Source organism: Peromyscus leucopus, chromosome 4 (assembly GCF_004664715.2).
Source record: "Peromyscus leucopus breed LL Stock chromosome 4, UCI_PerLeu_2.1, whole genome shotgun sequence".
Classification (NCBI taxonomy): Eukaryota; Metazoa; Chordata; class Mammalia; order Rodentia; family Cricetidae; genus Peromyscus; species Peromyscus leucopus.
The window spans coordinates 23033430-23057517 of record NC_051066.1 but is presented as its reverse complement, the minus strand read 5'-3'; the positions used below and the strand labels follow the sequence as shown (position 1 = coordinate 23057517).

General features: G+C 45.7%; 1 protein-coding gene across 4 annotated transcripts in view; it reads left to right on the top strand.

Moving 5' to 3' along the window:
- The first annotated feature begins 639 nt into the window (after nt 1-639).
- Zeb2 (zinc finger E-box binding homeobox 2) overlaps nt 640-24088 on the top strand; it is a 134218-nt gene continuing 110769 nt past the window's right edge. Inside the window, exons 1-3 of one of the 4 annotated variants that reach the window (XM_028880949.2) lie at nt 640-725; nt 4933-5202; nt 7855-7996. In XM_028880949.2, the coding sequence (XP_028736782.1) occupies nt 7924-7996 (73 nt within the window). In that variant the 5' untranslated portion in view covers nt 640-725; nt 4933-5202; nt 7855-7923. Of the gene's footprint in view, nt 726-4739; nt 5203-6481; nt 7002-7854; nt 7997-24088 lie in introns of those variants that run through there. The other 3 variants (XM_028880886.2, XM_028881094.2, XM_028881022.2) reach the window with 3 other exon arrangements.

Here is a 24088-nt window from a genome sequence, read left to right as displayed (position 1 = left end):
CAGAGCTGATATAATAATAGAGAGTAATAAGCTGTTACAGTCACTGAGATATTCATTTATTTTCATTATTATTTTACTTTTCACTGACACCTGGCGAACTTGTCTGTAAGACCCAGGAGTTATTTTAGTCAGGGTGTCCCTGACCTCCCGCTGGTAAATTAATTGCATATTAAACACTGTGTTTTGAAAACGAAATGATAAATCTGGACATATAAAGGAGACACCAAGAAATTTACCAAGAAGGTAAGTTAGGGAGGAAAACGAGGTTGCAAAAGAAATATAGAAAGAAAAGAGAATGTGCAGAATGCAATTGCAACAGAATTGCAAGAAAATATGGATAAAGGGCAGAGAGGACTGAAAGGAGGGCAAGAGGAAAGGAAGGAGGGAGATTCGGGTTTCCAATCCCCTGGCGAGGCTGCTGGCGTCCGCACCCTGAATGCCCAGCCTTCCAAGTTGAGGCGAAAGCCACCTCCTCGGGCCTGCGTCGCATCTAACTTGCTGCAAGTTTTCTGGTGACTCCTCCAGAGCCCCTTTCCTTCCACCACCACCCCCCTTTTTGTGAGATTGACAGTCGCGTGGAGGAGGCTTTTCCAGGCACAGCCTTTCTCATGATAATCAGCCCCCTGCATCACCTCCCGGCCGCCGCTGCTTCCTCGCGGAGCGGGGCTCGCGGACCCGGGGGACCGGAAACAGGGCGGCGGGCGGGGAGCAGGCCGGCGAGCCAGGTCAGCTGACCGGGAGCGGGGCGGGGGTCGCGCGGTGCCAGGGCGGGGTCGGGTGTGTGCAGAGGAGGGCGGCGGGCCCGCGAGCCCCCCACGTGCTCCGGGACTGACGGAGGGAGCGAAGTTCGCAGGGGTGGGGGGTGAGGGGTGGGGGGCTGGGGTGGGGGGCGAGCGCGCCGGGGATGGGGAACTGCGAGCAGACCTGCTTTGCATCAATAAATTAAGATGCTCATTTGAGTCCTGAAGTTTGCTGGTTCCTGTCAGTAGAGACGTTGGCAAACACCCCGAAGCCGAGATGCAGCCTTTACTTCAAATAAAATAGGAAAATAAAATCCTCAGCTGGCCGCCCCGCTGGGGCTAGGTGACGTGCGAGATTCCACAGCCTGCGGGCCTCGCAGCAGGGAGGTGAGGGACGGTCTCGGACTCTCCGGTCTTGTTTTGGTTTTGTTTGAAAGGGCTTCTCTGAGACGCTCCGATTTTTTTTTTTTTTTTTTTAAATAGGTTTTCCCCTCCTATCCTAGGCTCAACTCCGAATGGATTGGATTTCGAGTTTGCACGTGAGGAAACCGTTTGGCTTTGCTCAGACCCCTCCGTGTCCCCCACACACCTAATCCAGGGGTCCGGGGTATCAGCCTTTGCTCGCAACTCTAAAAGAAGTTACCCACTTCCTGCATAGCAATACAGGATTGAAATAATTCCTCTAGATGAAAGATCAATTCCATTTCTAAACCAGAATAGATTCCTTTTTTATTTTCCCCACATGGTACAAAATAAACACAATTTGCTTTTTTTAAAAAAAAAATTATTAGCTGTGGCCAAATTCGAATTCTTTCTTCAGCTTGTGTGTTCAAGGGCAGAAAGGTACCTCTTTGGGCCTCTGGGCCAGCAAGGGGAGTGGGGGCGGGGGAACGGCTGTGAAAGTTGAGGAAATTGACAGACTGAGAGGTGAATGGGGGGGACAGGCTCCGGGTCCGCTGCCGGGAACTGGAAAACAAAAGGGTGTCCTCCTCACCCTGCCTTGGGGGGGGGGGGATGGTCCTGAGGGGAGCAGTTGGTTTTATCCAAGGAAACCCGCAAGAATTATTTTCCCCTCCAATGTCGATGTCAATATTATTTCACATTTGCATGTATCTGTTGTTTTAATCCCCTTCGCCTGCGCTAATCTCAAAGTGGATTATTAACAGGGAAAACAGTCCGAAAAGGAGTTCGTCCTTCTATCGCAGGACGTGTTTTCCTGCGTGAGGAGCCTCAGAGAGGTCCCTGGTCCCCCTGGACTTTTCATCCTGCGCTCCTGTATTATGTGGATCCCACGGTCCCCATTGTCCCTGACCTGGCCCTGGGACCGAGGGAGTGTTCCGAACAAATTTATATTCCAGCTTCCTCTGGTCCCACTGCCTCTGTGATGGTGGGAACACTCTCGGTCAAAAGCTTGGGGAGGGGCGTGCCAGGCGAGGGCAGTGGGCAACCTACCCCTGCGCTCAGCCTCGCGATCTTTCCCGTACCACCACCCAAACGTCCACCTTCATGAGAACCTAGGAAATTGAAGTTGGTTTTGTTTTGTTTTGTTCTGGGTTTTTTTTTTTTTCCCCAAATACATGGAAAAACATGTCGAAACTCAGTGCAAACTATTGGGGGCCGCCTCCTGGCACTGGAGTGATGACTGAGCCCAAGGTAATCAGATAATTGGGTGTTTTTAATAGAAATAGTCAGCAGTCTATTTTGTCAGATCTGATGTAAGAAGACATTTTATATCCATGATAAAGACAGTGTTTTGTTAGCTATTTGTTCGACTTGCCCTATAGTCTCATTGTGCCTTTGCACCAATGTGTCTGAGCTAAAAACGTCCAGTGCTTGGCTACCTGGGTGTCTGCAGAAGGGTCTTGCCAGTAGATACTCCCTACAACAGGCTCCTTATTTCTCCGCAGTGGGAGAGGGGGGCTTAAGGCACACTTTGGGAGAAAGCTGGTCTCTGATTTTTTTTTTTTTTAAGAAAAGAGAAGGAAGGAAAGAAGATATGAACCGTAATGATAAATCCTAGAGGAGGAAACTTGATAAGTCTTACATATATTTAGTACAGATACAAGATAGTATGAGAAATGGAAATGTGGGACTAATGTGTTTGATCCATGTTGGAAATCTTTTTTTATTAACAATTTTTTGACTGAAAATCTCTACAATCTATAGATCATCTATAGGTGCTTTATCTGTGATGGGGGTAAGGGGGAAATTAATTTATCCAATCATTCTCATTGTAAATGCTCAAATTAGGAAAGAGGTGAGTGTGTGTGTAACCAACTGTGAAAATCCGCTTTCTTGCACCCTAGAATGAAATCTAGCTGTGGTCATGCTGGGTGGCTATTACCCTCCCCCCACCACCACTGAAAAATAAACATGCAAAATACAAAGCCCTGTAGCTCTGAGAGTGTGGATGTGGCAGCCCCTAAGGTGGCTTCCCTCCTTTGAGTCCAATCGCCAGTGACTCCTGCATTCAAAGTCTTGCTGTAGGCACACATTCAAAGCACAGTTCAAAGCAGTTTATCTTAATATGAGTAAAAGTCTAGTGTTGGATCAGGGTGTTATTTGTTTCAGGTTTCTTCAGACTGGAAACAGGGCACTATGACATAGTTGACAATATTGAAGCAGAAAGACTGACAAGAGGCAGCAGCTGTTAGGTGCTCTTCACACCTCCACATTTACCTTTACAGAGGAGCCCACAGCCTGTGGGGACTGGGCATTTATCTGTGCTCTGAGGTTCTTAAATACTTTCACTATTTAAAAGAAGTGAGGAGGGGTCTCCTAGGACTTTCAGAAATTGAGCCTGGGCTGTTGAGGCAAAGCAGTTTCTTCCTTTTCCGATAGATGCCTGTACAGAGCATCCTCGAATTTGGCTGTCTTTATTTACTTCTATATTAGTTCCAATTATGTGCAGTGTAAACCAGCTTTTTGATTAACAAAACAGCAGAGCATTGGTTAAGAACACTTAAACTTCAAAAAAATTCCCCTGGGAAGTGGGCTCTGAATTGGTTAATAATGTGCAGTACTTGCTAAATTGCTGACTTCCAGATGTGGAAAATATCTTTCTTGTTTAGGACCTATGTAACCTGATTGGATTACGACAGAAGCGTCACGTTGGAAGCTTTTGAGTGATTATTTAATTAACCATACAGTAGAAAGCTGTATTCTCCAGGAAATCCCTTCCATATTTGCATAACCAATCCCTCCAGAGCAAAGGTGGAGCCTTTTCTTTTTAATTTTACTTTAATTGCAATATCAAAAATATGTACTTCAAAACTTCGACCCCACACAGTTTAATGTCACCCTCTTTTTTCTATCATCCTAGGCTCTTCTGGCCTTTCTCCTTTTTCCTCTTGTCCCCAACCCCCTCACTTTGTAGTGTGGTCTGCATGAGATGCAGAGAGATCCAAAGACTGGCCAACCTAGTGCTGCTCTATGTTAATCTAGAGACCCTTTATTAAAATGCCAAAGTTCTTTTAATATAGGAATCCAATCCAGAAAACTCTCTCTCTCTCTCTCTCTCTCTCTCTCTCTCTCTCTCTCTCTCACACACACACACACACACACACACACACACACACACACACAACAACAACAACAACAACAGAACAAAACCCCTAAAATCCTAAGATGCAGTGCACAAGTCACAAGTAGCATTTTCCTCCCCTGGCTCTGGCATCTTTAAAAAAAAAAAAAAATGTAATAAGAGAAAGGGCAAAAATTTAGTTCCAAAAAACGGTGCTTTAGGTATCCATACAACTTGATGTGCACCTCAAGCCTACTCATCAGAGAAAAAAGAGATTTGCATGGAAGACCCAAGATCTTTCCCTGTAACTTTCGCCCCTCGGAGTTCTCCAGTTCTGTGAATGGTGTGCACCGTTTTCCGCCCAGTACTCTGCAGGATTTAGTGATGAGGATAATGATGCCAAAGGCTTGGCGGGGGGGGGGGGGGGGGGGGGGGGGGGCGTGGAGAAGGGAGGGAGGGAGGGAGAGAGGAAGGGAGGGAGGTGGAATTTCATTTCTTCCACTAAAGCGTTTGCGGAGACTTCAAGGTATAATCTATCCCAGATCCTTTCCCAGAGAGAAACTTGGCGATCACGTTTTCACATGATGCTCACGCTCAGGGCGCTTCAATTATCCCTCCCCACAAAGATAGGTGGCGCGTGTTTCAGGGTCTCTCTTCTCTCCCCTACAGAAAAGAAAAAGAAAAAAATGTCATTAGAAGAGGCGTAACACGTCAGTCCGTCCCCAGGTTTGTGTTTCCTGGAGTGGCCGAAAAGAGATCAGTTCTAACCTGCTCGGCAGGAATAACGGTCCTGCCTCCCGACACTCTTGGCGAGGTTTTGTACAGTTTGCTCCGGGAGCTGTTTCTTCGCCTCCACCTTTTTCTCCCCCACACTTCGCGGCTTCTTCATGCTTTTTCTTCTCACCATTTCTGGCCAAAACTACAAACAAGACTTCGCAGGTAGGTTCCCTCCCCCCTCTTTCCCCCCCTCTTTGTATCTTTTTTTTTTTTTGGGTGTGCTTGCCCCCCCCCCATCCTCCTTTTCTAATTTTCTCATTTTGAGTGGGGTTATTAGTCTGAAGTGAGCCGGGTGTCTGTGGGCAGGAATTTCAGGTGGTTTCAGCTCCTTGGTGGCAGGCTTTTCCCAAGAGTGGCTTCTTGGCTTTCTCTTGCTCTCTCTTACTCTCTGTCCTTCCCCTCTTTTTCCTCCTTTTCCCCCAATAATTTGCCCTGTACCTGTCCATTCAGGTAACCAAAGGTGCTTTTTGCTACATAGCCTAGGAAAAGTTTTGTTGAGAACTGTATGGCTGGGGTAAAAACTCATCAAGTGGAGAGCTTCATGCTTTGTTTTCACACCGAGTTCCAATTCATTACATTCAGCAATTAAAACTTTGCAAATACCTGTTAATAATTATAAAACTTATTCAAGATAGACCTACCAAATTTAGGGAGTAAGTCTTTCTCTTGGACATGGCAGCCTAACCCTTTCCCACCGGAGAAGGCTGTTTCCTAAGCAGAAACTTGCCTGTTTTTGTCTGCTTAGCGAGTTTCATTTCTTTATTTCATTCTTTGTGTGTGTGTGTCTGTGTGTCTGTGTGTGTGTCTGTGTGTCCGTGTGTGTGTGTGTGTGTGTGTGTGTGTGTGTGTGTGTGTGAAGTAACACCTTACTTCTGTGATTATAAATAAAGAAGTGAAAGTCCTCTTAGAACTTAAGTCGTTTACCAAAGTGGGGGGGGGGGTCACTACAGCTGGGAAGAAAGCTGCTGTCGGGGTATCAGGGTTAAGATTAAGGTAACTTTTGAAATTTTATTTTAAATGACCAAGTAATACACACATAGGTTTCATGGATCTCTCTCTCTCTCTCTCTCTCTCTCTCTCTCTCTCTCTCTCTCACACACACACACACACACACACACACACACACACACACACACACACACACATTATTCCAGACTTTGGGACTGAAAAGTTAAAGGAGAGAGTACAACATTCTCAGCAACAGTGGTGAGCCCGGCCACCATAAATGTGTTTGTCTCCCACCTACTTACATGTTTTACATGCTACCCCTATAATGATGAGGGCAAGATTACTCACTCCAGAGTTAGGAATAACATCCACAGATTAAAAGTTCCAGCACCGATGCCATGTCTTTCCCACACACACATACTGGCTCATAAAACTTACTTTATTAAATATATATATATTTGGTATGCCATGGTGTGTTGAGTCTCAGCAGAAATACAGACAAGACAGCTGTTTCATCCCAGAGGCTTGTATGGCCATTTCTTTATTTCAGGATCCCCCCCCCAAACAATTTCAAATTAATAAGATAGACAAGAAATGATTTTTTAATGTGTCAAACTTAAAAGTCTACCCTGTCTGCCTAGGTATATTTAAAGTGCTTTCTACAACACCCACTTCCCCTCTCTCTGCCCCCCTTCACCCCGCTCAGCAAATGTGCGGAAACTGATACTCTCTTTCCAGGTTTTCCGCAAAGCTGGTAGCACCGGAGACAATAGGTGCAGGGTGTAGGGACTGGGCGTGCTGGGCGGCAGAGAAAGGGTTAATGGCCCTTGTGTTACAGTTTGCATCTGTTACATCTTTTATAGCCCGCTGTTTAAACTAATCCTCGAGGCACAGCGTCTTCCCACCCCGCGGAGTTTCAGGCTTCTCCTCTTCTCCGGCCTGCCTCCCAGGTCCCCTTCTCCAAGTTTTGACAGTTTCAGCTGAAAAAATGCAGCGCCTCCCTCGATTTTTAGGTACAAAAGTTTCGAAGCCAAAAAGGATACGATCATTTAGAACAACTTAAAAGTGTTGCCACAGTGGCTACGGACTTTCTCTTTCCTTTCTTGAGAGGAAAAAAAAAAAATCTACTGGAAGAATTTAAGGAAATCAGTGTGGGGGAACATATGTGGAGGGGGGGGGACTTAAGTAAATATTGTCCAAGTGGTGGGGTTGGGGGAGGAACAATGTCCAGAGAGCCTTATAATTATATTTCTTTTGCCGGGTAAAATGGGAAATCTTAATTTGGGGGCGGAGGGTGTAGGGGAAAAGAGACAGTGCCTCGATAAACTCCTAAGGGGAGGGGAGGGGTCGCGGGGCGAGTGGGCTTCCTGTAATTACTATTATCAATTTACCCGAGTGTGCTTCATCCAAGGGCTGTTTTGCGTTGTTTGTTACTTTTTTTCCCTCTTGGGAATGGGGGGTCGGAGGAGGGATGAGAAACGATGAGAGCGAAAGACCCCCTCCCCAAGTTGCCGAGCCCGGCTGAGGACTTTTCGGAGGAAGGGGTCCGCCTAGCCTTGAGTCAAGCAGTCTTACTGTACCGCTGTGTGCATTCCCTCATACGGTCAGGAGTTATGACTCATTTTGAAGATGTAATTCTTGTCTCTGATCCCCCTCGCGAGTGCAACACACCAAACAGTAACAACACAAAGCGCCTCGGGGCCAAGGCTGGGGGTGGGGCGGGGAGGGGGCCGCCGAAGTTTCACTTTGGCGCTGGGGGCGCGGATGGGTGCTCACCCGGGCCCCTGGCCCGGCTCCCCTGGGCGGCCCGCGCGCGTTTCAATGGGCGCGGGCGATGCCCACATTGTCGCTGTGTTTGGTTGCTAGATCGAGCCTGCGTGCTGCCGAAGCAGGGCGCCGAGTCCATGCGAACTGCCATCTGATCCGCTCTTATCAATGAAGCAGCCGATCATGGCGGATGGCCCCCGGTGCAAGAGGCGCAAACAAGCCAATCCCAGGAGGAAAAACGGTAAGAAGAGGCCCGAACCAAACTTTTCCGGGCCACTCCGCGGCTGGAGACCGGGGGGAAGGGGGGGAGAGGGAGAAGGAAGCCCGTGGCGGCGCCTAGGGCTCGCGGGCGAACCTCCCTCGGCGGCCAGCGCCGGAGCCCCACGCGCGGCCGCTGCACCGGGGGGGAGTTGAGCAAGTGCGGGGCCAAGTGAGCGCCGGGCGACGGGGGGTTGCTCCGAGTGCTGCCGACCGGACCTGCGCTCCACACCGCGGCCCCGGCACCCCCGCCGCCTCCGCCTGCTCGGCTCCCCGGCCCGCAGGTCCCCGGCCCCGCGGCAGGAGCGGCCGGCGAGGACAGGGCGGGGGCTCCCGCGCCCGGGCGCGCTGGACTAAGGGGCGCGGGCGAGGGTGGCAGAAGGGCGGCGAGGGCGAGGGAGGGGACCGGAGACTGCGCCTCCGCCAGCCTCAAAGTTTCTTGCCGGAGTCGCCGGGCTGCCTCTATGTGCGCCAAGTAACGGTCCGCGGGCAGCGGGCCCTGGCCGAACGCGGGGACCCGAGGGTAGGAGGGACGGGCCGGGAGCTGCGGACTGGGGACCCGGCTCCTCTTGCAGCAGGCTCAGGCCCCGCTCCGGGCCAGAGAGTAGGGCGAAGAAAGACTTTTCCCAGCAGTTGCTCCACGGCCAGAAGGATCCCTGGAGGAACCCGTTATCCAGGCTGAGTCAGGAAGGAGGAAAGAGATGGGGGTATGAGGGGACACGCAGATCAGAGGTGGCAGATTAAAGGGGTGTGTATATGAGAGTTTAGGTCCATTTTGGAGAGAGACTGTGGAAGTGTGTGTGTGTGTGTGTGTGTGTGTGTGTGTGAGAGAGAGAGAGAGAGAGAGAGAGAGAGAGAGAGAGAGAGAGAGAGAGAGAGAGAGAGACCCCCTAGGTATTACCCCCAAACAAAATCGTGGGAATAAAAGAGAAAAGTGATTGGCAAGTGCGCGGAAGGAGCTTGGGGGAGGGGAGAGAGTTGGGGGACGACAGAGGGTGCAGGGGGTGGGTGCTGACGGAGGATACTGAGTTTTAAAAGAAAAAAAATGAAAAGAAACGGGGGGGGGATCATCCCCTCAAAACAAACAAGCGATCCAGCCGCGCCAGCCCAGAATCGGAAAGGAAACTTCACCCTCCTTTCGCTCTCAGCCCGCTGAGCGGGCGCAGGCGGTGTAGACGCTCCGGAGCTGGGCACTAGGGTCGTAGCACCCGCCCGGGTTCTCGCTCCCCCAGCCCGCGCCTGGCGGGTACTACCCGGGCCCACTTGGAACAACTTTCCATTAGAGAGGACAATTGTGCGCTCCCCTAGCCTAACCTCAATGCTGCACCGCGTGCAGAGGGTTGGCGGGGGTGGGGGCTGGGGGGTGCAGTGTGGGAGTTTGGGGTGCTGGAGGGAGTAAACACAAAGACTAAAGGATTCTGGTTAGAGACGAATAATCTCCCTCTCTCACCTCTCTCTTCGTGTGTGTGTGTGTGTGTGTGTGTGTGTGTGTCTTTTGCTTGTTGTGGTGGAGGTGGGGAACCATATGGGGGAGTGATAGAGGAATTTTAGTAAAAAACTGTTCGTTATGTTACCCTGCCTTCCCTCTTTGTGCTGTCTTTGATCTGTTTGCTTGGCTTAGTATTACAAAAAAACAAGGACAATAATATATTCCAAGCTGGTCCCCAAGATTCGGTTCAGGCAGCCTCTTTTTAAGTATGTGCGTGTGTCTCTCTTTTAATTTAATTTTTTCTTCATTGCTGCCTGGCATTATTTAAGGTGGTCCTTACACAGGAGACCTCCCCTTCTCCATCTCTGGGTAATTTAGTAGACACTAAAATTACATCCAATGTTCCCCTCTCCTCTCTCGTGTTTCCTCTGTTCCCTTTATTAAATGTTAGTTATTGATTTTCTAAAATCAATGTCTGTTGTGGGGCTTCCCCCCTTACAAGTATCTGAAGCACGTTGCTGATCATCTGGATAACAAAAGCTTTGTGTCATGAAGCCCCCCCCCCATGTTAAACTGGTTTTTTTTTTTTTGAGAGAGAGAGAGAGAGAGAGAGAGAGAGAGAGAGAGAGAGAGAGAGAGAGAGAGAGAGGAAAATGAGATTTAAAAGCTAGGCTACCAGAAGTATTCTTTTGCAGTGAAGACTGTTTGAAGTGTTTATTTCTTCTTGTCTTCCTTCTTACACTCCCTTCATGATTCTGCTGTGAAATACCAACTTGGCTCCAGCAGTGAGGTCAGGCCACAGCCCAGTTTGGGGACAGGGAGAGATCCAGGCTCCCTGGGAACTCTGGTGGCACAGACATTGGGGCCTCACAGGTAACACAGTGTACCAGGGAGGGATGCGGTCAGGGACACCAACCATTTCCCCTATGAACAGCCATTAATTTGGGACAAGCTTCCACACTCTGAGGTGGATGAAGTTGAACTGTGATTTTTCAGGCATTTAGCCCAGACCCTAAACACTCAACAGCACTTCCGTCTGTTGCCCACAGCTTCTCTGACTTAGACAGTTACCTGTCTCTTTTTCCGAAGAGTCTATGAGAAACCGTGCTATAAGCTAAGGACTTGTCAGTGTTCTCATTGGGTTTGATCTGACTTAGCAGTGTCCAGGTCTTGAGAGGCAGGTAGCAGAGCCAGCCCCATGGCTCTTTCATTTTCTTTCTCATCAAATACATACCCAATGCATTTTCTTTTGGGAATTGCCAGGAGTTATCTGAACTGAGTGGGTTTTTCTTCTTTCCTGGATTCAAGGAAAAGATGTCACTTTTGAGCTTGTGTCTTTGCAGATAACACTAAATATGATGATGCTTATCAGCATCATCTAGAAATTCCTGGAAAGGAATAATAGCAACAATAATCGTAGAAATAGAAGCTGCAAGGCGGAAAAAAAAAAGGCCCAAGACCTAGAATGGCACTTTATATAATTTTAATGAAGTCAGCGGTGTGTGTGTGGATAGACTAGATGACAAGGAGACAAACCGGCAAAGCAGTCCCTGTGTGTTTGAATGGCTGGCCAAAACCTTGGCTTAGAAATGGTGATGTGTACTACTATTATTATTATTTTTTTTGTAAAAAGCCCAGGACAAGAAGACAGATCAGGGGACATAAATATAGAAAGAGGAGCAATCTGAAAAATCCAACCTCCCATACTCTCAGGCCAGCAAGATGACTAGCAAAGACAGTGCCAGGGCCAAGCTAAGCCATGGCTAGTAGTTCCTCTCCTTTCACCCACAGGGAAAGCAGGAAATCTCTTCCTAGAAAATAAGATGTTCAGGGAGGAAAGGGGGAGTAAGGTTAGGGGAAGGAGGCAAAAAGCAAATAGCCAGCAGACAAGAATGTGTGTAGGTTTCAAGAAAGTTCAGTCAGATGATCCTCAGCCGCCTGACTCACTTTGTAACACTTTCACTAAGGCTGGAGAGGAGGGGGAAAGCCAGCCCCCCTCCTTTATAGTCCTCTGATTATACCCCACTATCTCCACACAGCCTTGGAGGCAGGAGACAGGAATGAGCACTCCAGACTCCGCTGCAGTCTGCCACCGCTTGCAGCCTCTTCGTAACTTGCAAAGTTTGTTGCTCTCACCCCTTGATTTAGGCAGCAGGTCCTGGGATGCTCCAGTTTCCTTCTTGATTAGCAACCTTCTGTGAAGAGGGGCCTGCCTCCCCAGTTCCCCCGTGTTCCACCATCAGCCTCTGGAAAAGTCACACAGGCATATATATGTGCGTGGTAACAAAACTGAAATCGCTGGGCTGCCTGTTTCAGAGGAAGGAGTGAAGTTGTCTTTTAAGGGAAAACTGAATTAGGAAGGGAGAAGAAGGAAATGAAAGACGGAAGAAAAAGTTACTTGATTTTGCTTCAAAGTTTCTACTAAAGGTTTGGGTGCTGTGGGCTAGGAAGAGGGCGGGGGCAGGCAGGGCAGCTTTTACCAAACACCTTTGCTCTCTGATTTTCAGTTTATACAGAAAAGTACTTAAGTTGAATGTCTTGGGGAGAAGCAATCAGATGAGCAGAAACGATTATTCCTGCTTAAAAGAAACCTTCACTCCTTTCCACTTCTTTAAAGGGAGTGGAGGTGCTGTTAGTGATGCTGAGAGGCAATGAGGGATGGAGATGTTGCTCCCATTGCAGAGGTGCTTAAATGAAAAGAAAGGGGACCGCAATCAACCCCTTCTCAGGATGAGGCTTCCACCCCCCTCCCTCAGAGGTGAGATAGGGATGGGCAACTGGGAGTGAGAGACCCTCTCTACATATCAAAGCAGGATAGTGTCCTTCAGGCTTTAAGTGGTCACAACTTACCTATCTTTGCAACAGTAGAACTCTTTGGCAAGTCGCTTTTGTAAAGTTGATGAGTTTGTTCTAGGGAGCCTGTTTCCTTACTTTGAATGCTCTCAGGCTGTCTGTACCGCAGGTACCAGTTCTGAGGGTGCTCCGGAGATATCCATCTCCATCCTGTTCTCTCTGTGGAGACGCTGCACACACAAGGCTGGGGGCTATGTATCTAGACTGATCTATTTGTTTTATTTTGGTTTGGAAAAACTAAGCCAATTGGGGTAGACACGTGCTTTCCTTCGCAGCGGAGCCAGCAGCCAGCCTGGTGGCATCCTTGCTGTGGCGGTCCACCAGGGATAAGGGTAGGCTTCAGGTTTTAAACTTTGCAATGTTGCTCTGTTGTCAAGTAAAAATGATTTAACACCTTTTTGCATTTATTTTCAAATGTGGGGAAACCTAGACTGCAGCTCCCCGTTAAACTGCTCTGTCATAGGCTTCACATTCTTCCCTTCGTCTTCTCTTCCTTAATTTGCTTAAAGAAAATTGCAAGAGGTTGTTCAAGACCCTAATGCCTTATTTTCCTGGGGTAGAGGGAAATGTGTGTTTCCCCTGAAGGTAGGAAAGAAGGCTGCTGCTAGCTCTCTAACAGGACTGTGATTATTCCAGGGCGGGGGGGGGGGGGGGGAGGTGGCGGGCGGGGTGCTTTTTCTTACAACTCTCTCTGTCATCTGCATTCTTCCAAGGCTCTGAAGGTGCATTTTCTTCTATGTGAAAGGAGATTCTTTGTCCTATTCCTCTCCAGCACCGTGGCTTCCCAAGGTAGACACTATTTTGTGCCTGTCACAGAGAGAGGGAGTGTGCAGGTTTGCAATGCTCACAGACAATTGATTGTCTGCGCTAATGTGTTTCATTTACATGTTTATAACGTCAATGGTGCTGGGTGTCCACTGTACCATTCATTCCCGTATTCCCACAAGGGGGCAATTGTCTGAATGGCCAAGTCAGACACCTTTTTGATTGCTCTTTGCTTGTCTTTTTAGAGCAAAGAGATAAAGGAGGAAAATCTGTGATGCAGAAACACTAGTTGAAAATATACAAAATGTCACCACAAAAGCAGATGTTAACATAAGCCCAAATATGCTTTTTAGCCAAGATGTGCATGTTGAAGAATAGAATTCAGAGCAGAGAGAAGGATGACCCCAAACCAACAAATGCAGCCCCGTTTCTTTACTTCTCTTTCTTCTTAAGCAACCAGATGAAATGTGATTTTTTTTTCCTTTTAGTTTTTTGAGCCTTGGAACATCCAGGCCCCTCCTTGTTGTGAGTGTGTTTGCTGTGATTTGTGAATTTTGTATATATTTATATAGTTCTGTCTGTGCCAACATCATCAGCTTACCACTTGGATAAAAAACCTATTGAGTGACTATTTGGGCTGTAGGGAGTGTAAACTTTTAAAAGTAAGATCCAAGGATTTCTTCATCAAGCAGTTTTTAGAGGGAAAAAAAAGATAATAATCATCAGGCTGCAGGAAGCCTTGCCTTCATAAGCTGTGTGCCAAATACTTTTATCTTGGGTGACAGTTGTGTCAGAGGGAAAGCTCTCAAGAAAAGTGTAACTAGTAATTACAAAGTAAATAAAGGATTTCATTTGAAGATGTTCTGTGCTGTTTCTCCTCTCTCTCTCTCTCTCTCTCTCTCTCTCTCTCTCTCTCTCTCTCTCATTCTCACTCGTGTGTGTGTGTGTGTGTGTGTGTGTGTGTGTGTGTGTGTGTGTGTGTTGTGTTTCCTGTCAGGGTGCTGACAGGAAAAACACCATCCATGCATGTGTCTTTTGGAGTTTCTCTCCTCTCAATTCTCTCCTGCATATCATACATCTATGCAAGCCCACAGGAGTACACCTGTTTAAAAATCTTTCACAGATCGGATGGTGCCTCGCTGGCTCATTTATGTAATACCATCATTAGAAGTTGGTCTGGTTTTGTGTGTGGTCCAGGAGGAGAGAAAATCCTCACTGTTGTGTCATGTGGTGGGAAGTAAATGGGGTGGGGGTGGGTTATAATTTTGTAGCAAATTAGGGGAAAAAGAAATCGCCAGTCAGTGGAAGGATTTTTTTGCCTCTCTGAGAAGACACACAGTAGCTGCACCGTTAGCTGAACCCCTGACACGGCGGTCTTTTGAATGCCTTAGGTATGATTTCACTTTCGCTCACATCAATGCTGACCTGAATGCCTTTCATATCTGATCCGCTGTGTCTCTCCCAGTAAACATCCCCTGAGGGGAGAACAAAGAAAGAGCTCTTCTTCTTCTTAATCACAATTCAGCCCTTTCACCGCCGGCAGGCTCCATTTGCATTCTGCCACAGAAAGCCAAGATGAAAAGAGAGAGAGAGAGAGAGAGAGAGAGAGAGAGAGAGAGAGAGAGAGAGAGAGAGAGAAGAGAGAGAGAGAGGAGGAGGAGGCAGGCAGAGGATAGTAGCTGAGTAAAGTAACTTAGGTGTTTGTGGCTGTTTGTTGGGCCTTCCCCTAGTTACAGCCTTATATAGTTGATACTCACCCCTGCCTGTCCCTCCTGACAGGCATATAGTGTTACAAGATGGCATGTCAGTACTATTCATGGCCACCGCTCCACTTGAGGTAAAAAGTGTCAGAGAGGGATTGAATTCTACCCTAGAAGCCTGTAAGATTCGGAGGTCAGGTGTGCAGACTTCCCAGTCTCGAATGCTACTTACAATCTGGCCTTAATAACTATGATTGTTTACCGTATGACCTAGGAGGTGAGGGCACTGGAGGATGGGTGGGAAGGGGCGGGCTTGGAGACCCAGCCCTGGTCTGGCTGAAGGGGCTGGTGCACAGCCTGAACACAGACAAAAAAATCCTCAGGAAAACTGGAAAAGACTTTCCCATTCCCCCCCTCCAACCCTGACTTTTTATGATAATTCATATTTTCAAATGAAAGGGGAAAAAAGCCAAGAAAGAAACTCTCAGATGAGCCAAAAAGGAAAAAAAAAATCTCTGAAAAGAATTTTAGGGGGAAAAGTTGTTCTATTTTAAAAAGCTTTGAGGGCTGTAAAGTGCCACGTTTTTCACACCTTCTCCATACTTTTTTTTTCAGATTTTTTTAGTATGTTTAACATTTGTGAGATGACAGCCTTTTTGTATCTCAAACTGGATGCTTCAGGATTTGTAGGGAGGGGCTGGTGGTATTCACGTTTTCTTGACAGAGAAAGTTTGTGCCTAAAGGGCTCCTTCTTGCTGGGAATTGTTTAAACCCTCGTAGGCGGACCTGTCAGGTTTTCCTGTGTTATTTGTCTCCATTTTCAACATGCAAAAGTAACATGCAGTGGATGACACCGGAACAAGACCACGGCAAGAGCAGGTCCCTCTCGTGACAACTTTTCAGTGCATTATCTTGCTGGAGAACCGTCTTGTCTTTTTCCACTTTCTGAAACCACTTTTAAGATACCAACCGTTCTTCCTCCACAATTAGATCACACGCACAATGCACACACACACACCACCACCACCACCACCACCACACCACACACCCTTGGACACACAGGCTTTCCAAAAGAAGAGAGAACTGTTTGATATGGGTGGCTTTTCCAACACCCATGTGGTATCCTTCACTTAAGAGAGCAGCAGGAATGGACACACTAGGAGTTGTACATGGGCATGTGACACAGATTCCTAGTTTTTTTTTTTTTGTTTTTTTTTTTTGCCCCCTTTTCCCAGAAGATTTACAGAATTTACAAAAAGAGATTAGCCCTACACCTTCCACCCTCCTCTCCACCCCCATGACTCAAGCAATGAAGGATTTAGGCAGATTTACTTCGGCAAACACCTTTGGACACTGGGGGTGGGGGGTGGGGGGAGTCTGTTTGCAAAAGGAGGCTTTTGTTAAGTGAGGTACCGGGCAGCTGTGATATTAACCTACCCAGCAATGCGGGTTAACTCTTTCAGTGCCTGGCCCTTTGCACTCAGCAGATGAAATCCTGGCTCTCCAAAGACACTCAGAATTCTGGCTCTAGCAGTTTATTATTCAGACAAGTCTTGTAGACATGAAAACTGTTCAAGCTTTTAAAACAATGTGGTTTAATTAGATGAGGTGGACTTACATTGCTCATAAGCCCTCCAAATGGTGGTTTATAATTGGCAAGGAAAAAAAAAAGATAGAGAAAGGGAGTCAAGACAGCACATTAAATATTCCAAGAAATATCTTTAGAAAAGCTATTTTCATGTCTAGCTTTTAAAATATTAGACTCCGGTCGCTAGAGGGAATGGAGCAGCTGGGGCCTCTCTCCTCACTATGAAAGGCACCACAAGTTTGTGATGGAAAAAGGGGCTTCAGCTTGAAAAGCTGCGGAGGCCAATCGGACGGTGACATTATCTCAGCCCTACTATCCTTGGGAGGGGAAAGTCTTGCCTCTCTGTCAGAGCTAGAGAGGTCATGTGAACCTCAGAGTCAGGCCCTTGGGCCACCGTTACCAGCTCGAGACTTTCCAAAGCAAGCAGAGAGGTTTTTTATGAGGAAGGAGTTAATGGTTATTTTTTGTTGGGCACAAGAATAACTTTACAGGTGTTGCATTTGGGCTTAAATAAGATCGCCTTATTTAGTTTCGAAAGAGAGTGTAGGTGTCAACGTTCGAGCAGCCATAAATGTGTGAGAAAGTAAAGGGTATGAGACATGACAGAATTAAAGGTGTTTGCTATGTTGTTACACCGTGTGTCAGGCTGCAAGCCCCCTTTGTCACAGCCTCCTGGTGATTTGACAGCGCAGATCTACTTCCCTTCTAGGTGAGACAGCATTTTTTAACTGGAGTTATAAATACGGTGCACCCTTCGGGTTGCACCCTGCATCCCAGATCCGTGAATCCTATTTGAAATGTCTTGCCCTAAGACACAATGAACAGACACCCATACACAAGGGGGCTGTGGGCTAGGGCCTGGGTAACGCCGGCTTCACAGTAGCTGGCATTGACTGTTGTTTGGCAAGAAGATCCTCTGCCAAATCATCCAATAATTAAGTTTTATGTTATTTGTATGAACGACCAAGCATGCAGTATTCCTTTTCAAATCAAAAGGAGGCTTAAAATTACTTTTTGAACACTTTCAGACCATGGTCAGGTCACAGTTTGGGGGCTGAATTAAAATGATCTCATTCATGATCTAATTGAGGCTGGCACAACCTTATAGCAGTAGCAGGAGTACATAAATATAAATCAAAGACCAAAATTTAGCAAATCATATCATTTGCTAGAAATCTGCTCATGAATTATTCTCCAATTGCCAACCCAGAAGTTAAACTTTGTCTCCCCTCAGCAACAGTAACTGCAGATTTTTTTTTTTCAGGCTTCTGACAGGAAAGTTAGAGGAGCTGAATAGAGAAAGGAGAAGGAAGATGATCGATGTTTCATCAGATAACTGTGTGTTTGTGACCCAAGAAAGTATGAGAGCTGATAAAGCCATGCCCAGTACCAGTGGGCACTGCAACCCTGCTTAGGCATTAGCACTGGCTGGCTTTCAGAAAGCAGCCTCAGATGAGCCAGTGCCCTGACACAGAGGGTAGAGAGGAGAAAACATTGCCAAAGGACCTGACTGAAACTTTGCTTTCATTTTTTTTCAACCGAGGGATGCAATCGTCATAATGATTCACGATTACTTGCAGTTGATTCCCTTGCCGAGCCGAGACTTAAAATACTGAGACTTGAAGCTGTCGCTACAGTGAGAAGATGAGATGGAGCTATTAGTTACCTCTCCCATTTTAACTACAAAATTAAGACACCAAATAACTTCCCGACCAATAGGGCTCAAATATCACATTCTGTTGTAACTACCACTTGGGGGTTCGTCTTCATTTTTGTGCATCTATGCATTATTTCACCTTTGTCCATGTATATTCTACTATAAACATGAAGAGGTTGAATTCTTAACTTGAATATTTTGAGGTTAAAATTTTACATCTCAGTTGTATGAGGGCAATCCTCCTAGCAAACAATAAATACAGAATTGGTCAGTTTACCCAACTTAACTTAAAGGAAAGTGGGATTTTAAATCTCCATGATACAGAAGAAGCTTAAAAAATAATCTCAGGTGTCAGAGGTAAAATGATCCCTTTCTTTTGAGAATAAGTAATTACCTGTAATGCTTTGCCATGACAACAAGACACATTCCACATAAAAACCAGTAATAGCTACATTGCTCATATGACAAAATATTAGGTTTTGTTCTTTACAGACTGTTTCACATTTCTTAATTAATCCTAGAAAGGGGAAAAAGAGGTATTTTTAACAAGGAAGTAGCCACTCAGTCCCCCCAAATAAGTAATGAGTAACAAATCAACGAATTTAAAGCATTATGCTATGTAAAAATTCTGAGATTTTTTTCCTCCTCACACACAAATGAGTGCATCTCAAGCAGTCAATGCCCACGTGATCCATAAATTCAGCATACAGCTTTCACTATTTAAATTGTATTTATATTCTCTTGCATATCCAAGTCACTGTAATCAAGGAAACTTTGCAGTTTGCCTGTTCTTGGAAGTACCTGTTTCTATTTTCGACACCAAGCACATCAATGGAGTGTTTCCCATCATGAGATTTCTCAGTTGTGAGAGGTGAGGTTTACATAGAGAGAGCTCCGTAGGTTGTGTTTTCATAATAAATAGACCTATTAAGGAGGAGCTGTCTAGGAGCAAAATGGTTGTCCTCTCAAGACTTCTTCCATCACCTTTGCTCCACTAACGAAAGGCGAAGCCGAAATGCAGTCCCTCTGCACACACTCCTGTATACACAACACTGCTGCCCACTAGGACCCACAGTCTGCTCTTCTTCCTCTTTAGCCTCTATTATAAGATCCACCACGTGGATGAGACATATTTAAACAAAAAAGAGTAGATGGGAAGAATTGATGTAGAGTTTTGCCGTAGGATTTCTGGAGGGAAAGGTGTCCTCTATGCTACCTGATTCTTAAAAAAAACTTACTTATGCCTATCAATCCAAGATGAAGTGTATTATTTAAGATAAATTACTAGCTTTATGCTTTTAAGCTGTTTTCCTTCAACAGTACCAACCTTAACACAGATTATCTTAAATTGATTGCAAGTCATTTTGGGAAAGAAAAGGAAAGGAAAAAAAAAAAAAAGAGCCAGCATTCTGGGGTCCTAGTTAAAGATGGTGTTTTAAAGTAGTGTTTATGGTGTTTAGGAGAAAGGGGGAGGGAGATTTAAAACTACAACTAAATACTTGGAAGTGTGTGGTGCTTTCTACACGTGAAGATAAAGAGTGAGGTAGCCTTGCCCTGTGAAGTCCAGACCACAAATGATACGTGTCAGTAGGTTCTTTGATAGGGCTTCTGGCCACAGTGTTTTTGTGCTGTCAAACTGCTGTGTTGAACAAACACCTCCTCCGGGACCAAGTGATAAATGCAGGGACAGGCTGGCTTCAACCAGTCTCAGTGACCTCCTCAGCCACACCCCCATCCCCAGGCCCACCTCCTTCCCCTCCCCCACACTTGAAGTTGACAGTGTAGAGTGGTGGGCAGGGTCTTCCCAGGTGTCAGTGGTGACTGATTGCTGGTCCTCCCTAGGTCTTAGGAATCAGTACTCTGGGGTTGCAGGCAAAGTCTCGTTTCTGGCAGACTTTATCTGGTCTTTTTCAATGAAACCGAACTGAGCTTCTAAACTTTTGCCACCCTCAACTTTTTCCACCTTTACTTAGTCATTTGAAACACAGCTTGCTCCCTTGTCTTTCCCTAGTCACTTGAGCTTTGTTTTCTACAGTTCAGATGATTACATCGTGCAACACAAAACACAATCTTGCCTCAAAAACATCCGAACGCAGTACCTCCTACTTCTTGCTTTCTAGTGTGCTTTTAGGGCCAGCCTTTCCGAGGTACAGCCGACTGAAATTTGTCTTCTCTCGGTTGGAGTCATTACTCTCTGACTAAAGCCTGTGTGCTGGTGCCTTTGTGTGCGCATTTTTTCCCCTGATGTTAAATGAATTTCCGTCTTCTACTTCTGCAATCTCCAAGAACTAGATAAACCATTATATTTTTTTCCCTGCTCGTATTTTAAAGTGGCGGTCCTGACAGCAGGACGATTATTGCACTTTATGTTTTAGTGGATGTTTGCTATTGCTAGTTACAGCAACACTTATCATAAGACAGCAAGAAAGGAGTAGTCCCTGGTAATTAAAGTAATGAAATATTCATTTACTCTACCTTTTCTGTAGTCTCACAAATTAGGCTGCTACATTTAATGCCTGCACTGCCTCTGTTTTTATTATAATGGCAGCTTTCGCATCTGCAATTAGGACTAATTCTGACAGTTACAATTTCTGAGGGATGGTAAACAGTGAACGAGATGTGCGGCAGAGGTATTACACGTGAAAAGCCCTTGTCTCTTTAACCTTGTTGTTTTTTTTTCTCGCAGAGGTTACCTTTTCCCGATGGTGCAAAATCGACTTGACATAACTGTTCATCAGTTTCAGGGTTTTCCCTGGAGGTATTTGCATCAAATCAGCCCAGTCAAGCTTCAAGTTGAAATTGGCAGGCCAGAAACTCACAGGGTAGAGACTAGAAAAGAGACAGCCAAAGTACAGGCAGCAAACTGACAGCCGCCCAGTGAAAGGCAGAGGGGGAGAGGCTGGAAGAAAGAGAAAGCTTTTCAACTTGGGTGTTGGGGAACCCCAGCCCCTCCTGGGCCAATCCGCAGTAGCGTTGGCTCCTAGAGGAGCCAGAATACCTCCAGCTAGTTCCTACCGCTAGAGCCCCTCAGCCCTGCCTGGGTTCACATTTGCTTACTCTGATTGGATGCCTAAAGAGGAGTGGGCACAGTTAATTAAATGGAAGGGACGATTTGAGGCACCTCCCCAATACTTAGTAAAGCTCAAAGGCCAAATCTCATGATCAGTGTTCTAGAAGAAAATAAGAAGGTTTGGCTCTCTCTCTCTCTCTCTCTCTCTCTCTCTCTCTCTCTCTCTCTCTCTCTCTCTCTCTCTCTCTCTCTCCCTCTCTCTCCCACTCCTCCACTCTCTGTCCCACTCTCTAATCGTTAACTTGTAGGACCATGAACAACCCTTCTTTTTACCACGTCTGTTTTCTCTGTTTCTCCTCTGAAGCAGATTAAACGTTCATAGAGACCAGAGATTGGGAGCCTGTAAATTCAAAAAGCTAATGTGTTCTAGTCAACCAAAGCAGTCACGTAGCAAACATTATGTCGAAAGAGACACTCCTGTGAGTAGTATGGAGTTGCAATTCCTCTTTGTCAAGTAATTCCCTTCTGCCCTGATGCTAGAGACTGTTTAAAGACCCTAAAACATGGCAAATCTTAAAACAGTGATGACATTTGATTTTTATTTTGCTATTGAGAGTACCACTTTAAGGAGAATTCTATAGTTGCAAAACTTGTTTTCACAATGAAAATAAATATAAAAAAATGATATCTTTGGCAGAGTACATGTTTTTCTCCTTTATGTCTGTAAAACAGATGCACGTTTTCTTCATTCTTTTCTACATTTTTTCACTTTGGTGAAGGGGGAGGCTGGTGTCTTTGCTGGATGATTTAAAATCCCCTTCTCTTTCCAGCTAGACTTGGGGGTCGAATAAACCCTTGCTTTCAAGCGGTCTTCAAGCTCCGTGTATGACAGGCATTGGCTGCTCTGCTGATGCCCATTCGACAGGCACTGTTGAGCTAAAGTGCTGTGACGGACGGCACAGTTTTGTTAAGCTGTGAACAAAGGGCTGGAGGTGCCTTGCTGGCACCATCCATGTGCACGCTGGCCTTGTCACAGTTTGCTCGCCTTAATGCTCTGTTTATTCCTAGATATTAAAACTTAAATTCTGAACACCAAGTTTTCAGATTGTACTACACACCAACTTTATTTTAAAAGCTTTAAGTTTGAAGACCCTAGGGTCCATTGACTCTTCTAGCTCCCATGCAACCAATATTAAAACACAGCTTTGGAAAATAAACAGATTCCCAATAGCTTCTTAGCTGTTATCCATTTAAAAATGGGATTTCAGTCTTAAAAAGTCTTATTAGGGTAAAAGATTTATTTCTTCTTTGATCATTGGCTGAAAGTCATTATTTATTTCCAACAGTGGGTTCTCACGTAAATTCCTAAGGGAAACTTACCTTATGTATACACAGCACAGCATGAACTTTTAAAAAGAGATATTATTTAAAAGATAGTAATAAAAGAAATCATTTATAAGTACCTGTAAGGGTAAGCTCATATCCACTGGCAGGGAGAAAATCCAGGGAGTTTGTGTTAACGTGAGCCTTACTTAAGACATAGCAGAGGAATTAGGTTGAGACTTAAAAATAAAACCGTGGCTACAAAAATTCCTGCTCCACAGACAACAGACAAGTCTTCAAAAGAAATCTTAAGTTTGGTACTAAATTTAGTTTCCAGTGTCCTGTTGAATGGGTCTTGGGCTTTATCTTTGCCGGTTTTTGTTCCCCCTCTGCCTTCTTCCTCTCTCCAGGTTTGCTTCAAGTGTTTGCTAAGAGATTAGTTAGCAAGTTTATATTGAGGAGGTAGCCATGGGAAGCAGCTTGCTACTCAAAGGAACGCAGTGGGTCAGAGTGTGAAGATACAAGGAGTTCACACTGGCTCAGGCCTGGGATCAGGTACCTCATTTTCTCCCTGAGACAAATGGTTTCTAGAAAGGCCGGTGGGGATGACTTGGCCATCAGGGGCACAGATGTTACCACTTTTAGAAACTTCCAAGCAAACATTCGTGCTAGAACAACTTTATTTAAAAAAAAAAAAAAAAAAAAAAAAAAAAAAAAAAAAAAAAAAAAAAAAAAAAGGAAGGAAGGAAGGAAAAAAAGTTGAAGTCTATTGCCAGAGCACCCCCTTCTCATTATGTAAAGAGGCTATAATTTGAGATATTCAGGGTTATTTTTGCCTTCATTCATAAGGCAGCATCTTTCTACCGAGCATTCACGAACGTGGGGACGATGGCAAAGAGGAGTAAAATAGACAGCTGCGCGAAAGTGCTGCTGTTCACCAGCAGGGAGACTGCACTAGAGAACAGAGAGGATCTGTCCCCAGGTAAAGCAGCCCGGCCTGCCTAAGCACACTTGCTTAGCATTGGCCATGCAATTGGCTGATGAGAGCTCCCACCACCACCCACTTCCAGCTATGGTTTTGCTCAGAGCTCATTAGATCCAGGTACTTCTCCTCAGATAGAGATGCCTAGGCAAGGGCAAGCTTCTGCTGCCAGCTTTGGTGTGGCCTTTTACCTGGGAAAGGTACTTGTGGGCAGCATAGCTTTATAGGATACTCTGTGGCTTGTTTCTTTACTTTCCTCACAGATTTCTGTGTGCAGACTCGTAGGCATGAACAAGATTTAGACATGTAATCTCCAAATGGCAAAAGAGTCAACCTTTTCATATATTAATAGGGTAGGTTTTTTAGTGAATATACAAAGTGAGTTTGGGCATCAGGTTTGATATTTCCTATTAATACTTTGTCATCAACTATTAATAAAGAGACAGGTCTGGACTCAAATTATCTTCCTGCCCCAATCTCATCTCAATATTATCTGCTTTGTCCCGTCAACCCATATCCTAATCATTCTGTCTTTCAATTGCTCTAAATGAGGCCGAAATCCCAGCTATGCTTTGTGACAAACACATGGCTAAGGTTGATGTGACTCTTTACTTTTTAATGCATTGTCCCGGTTTAGGGTCTTCTAAGGAATAGGGTACAAACGAAACATAGCGAAAGAAGAAGTCTCGTAAACATCGCCTTGGAGCAACCACAGTGCTTACATGGCCTTTCCCCCTTTTTTCCAGGCAGGCAGAAAATGGCTTAGCT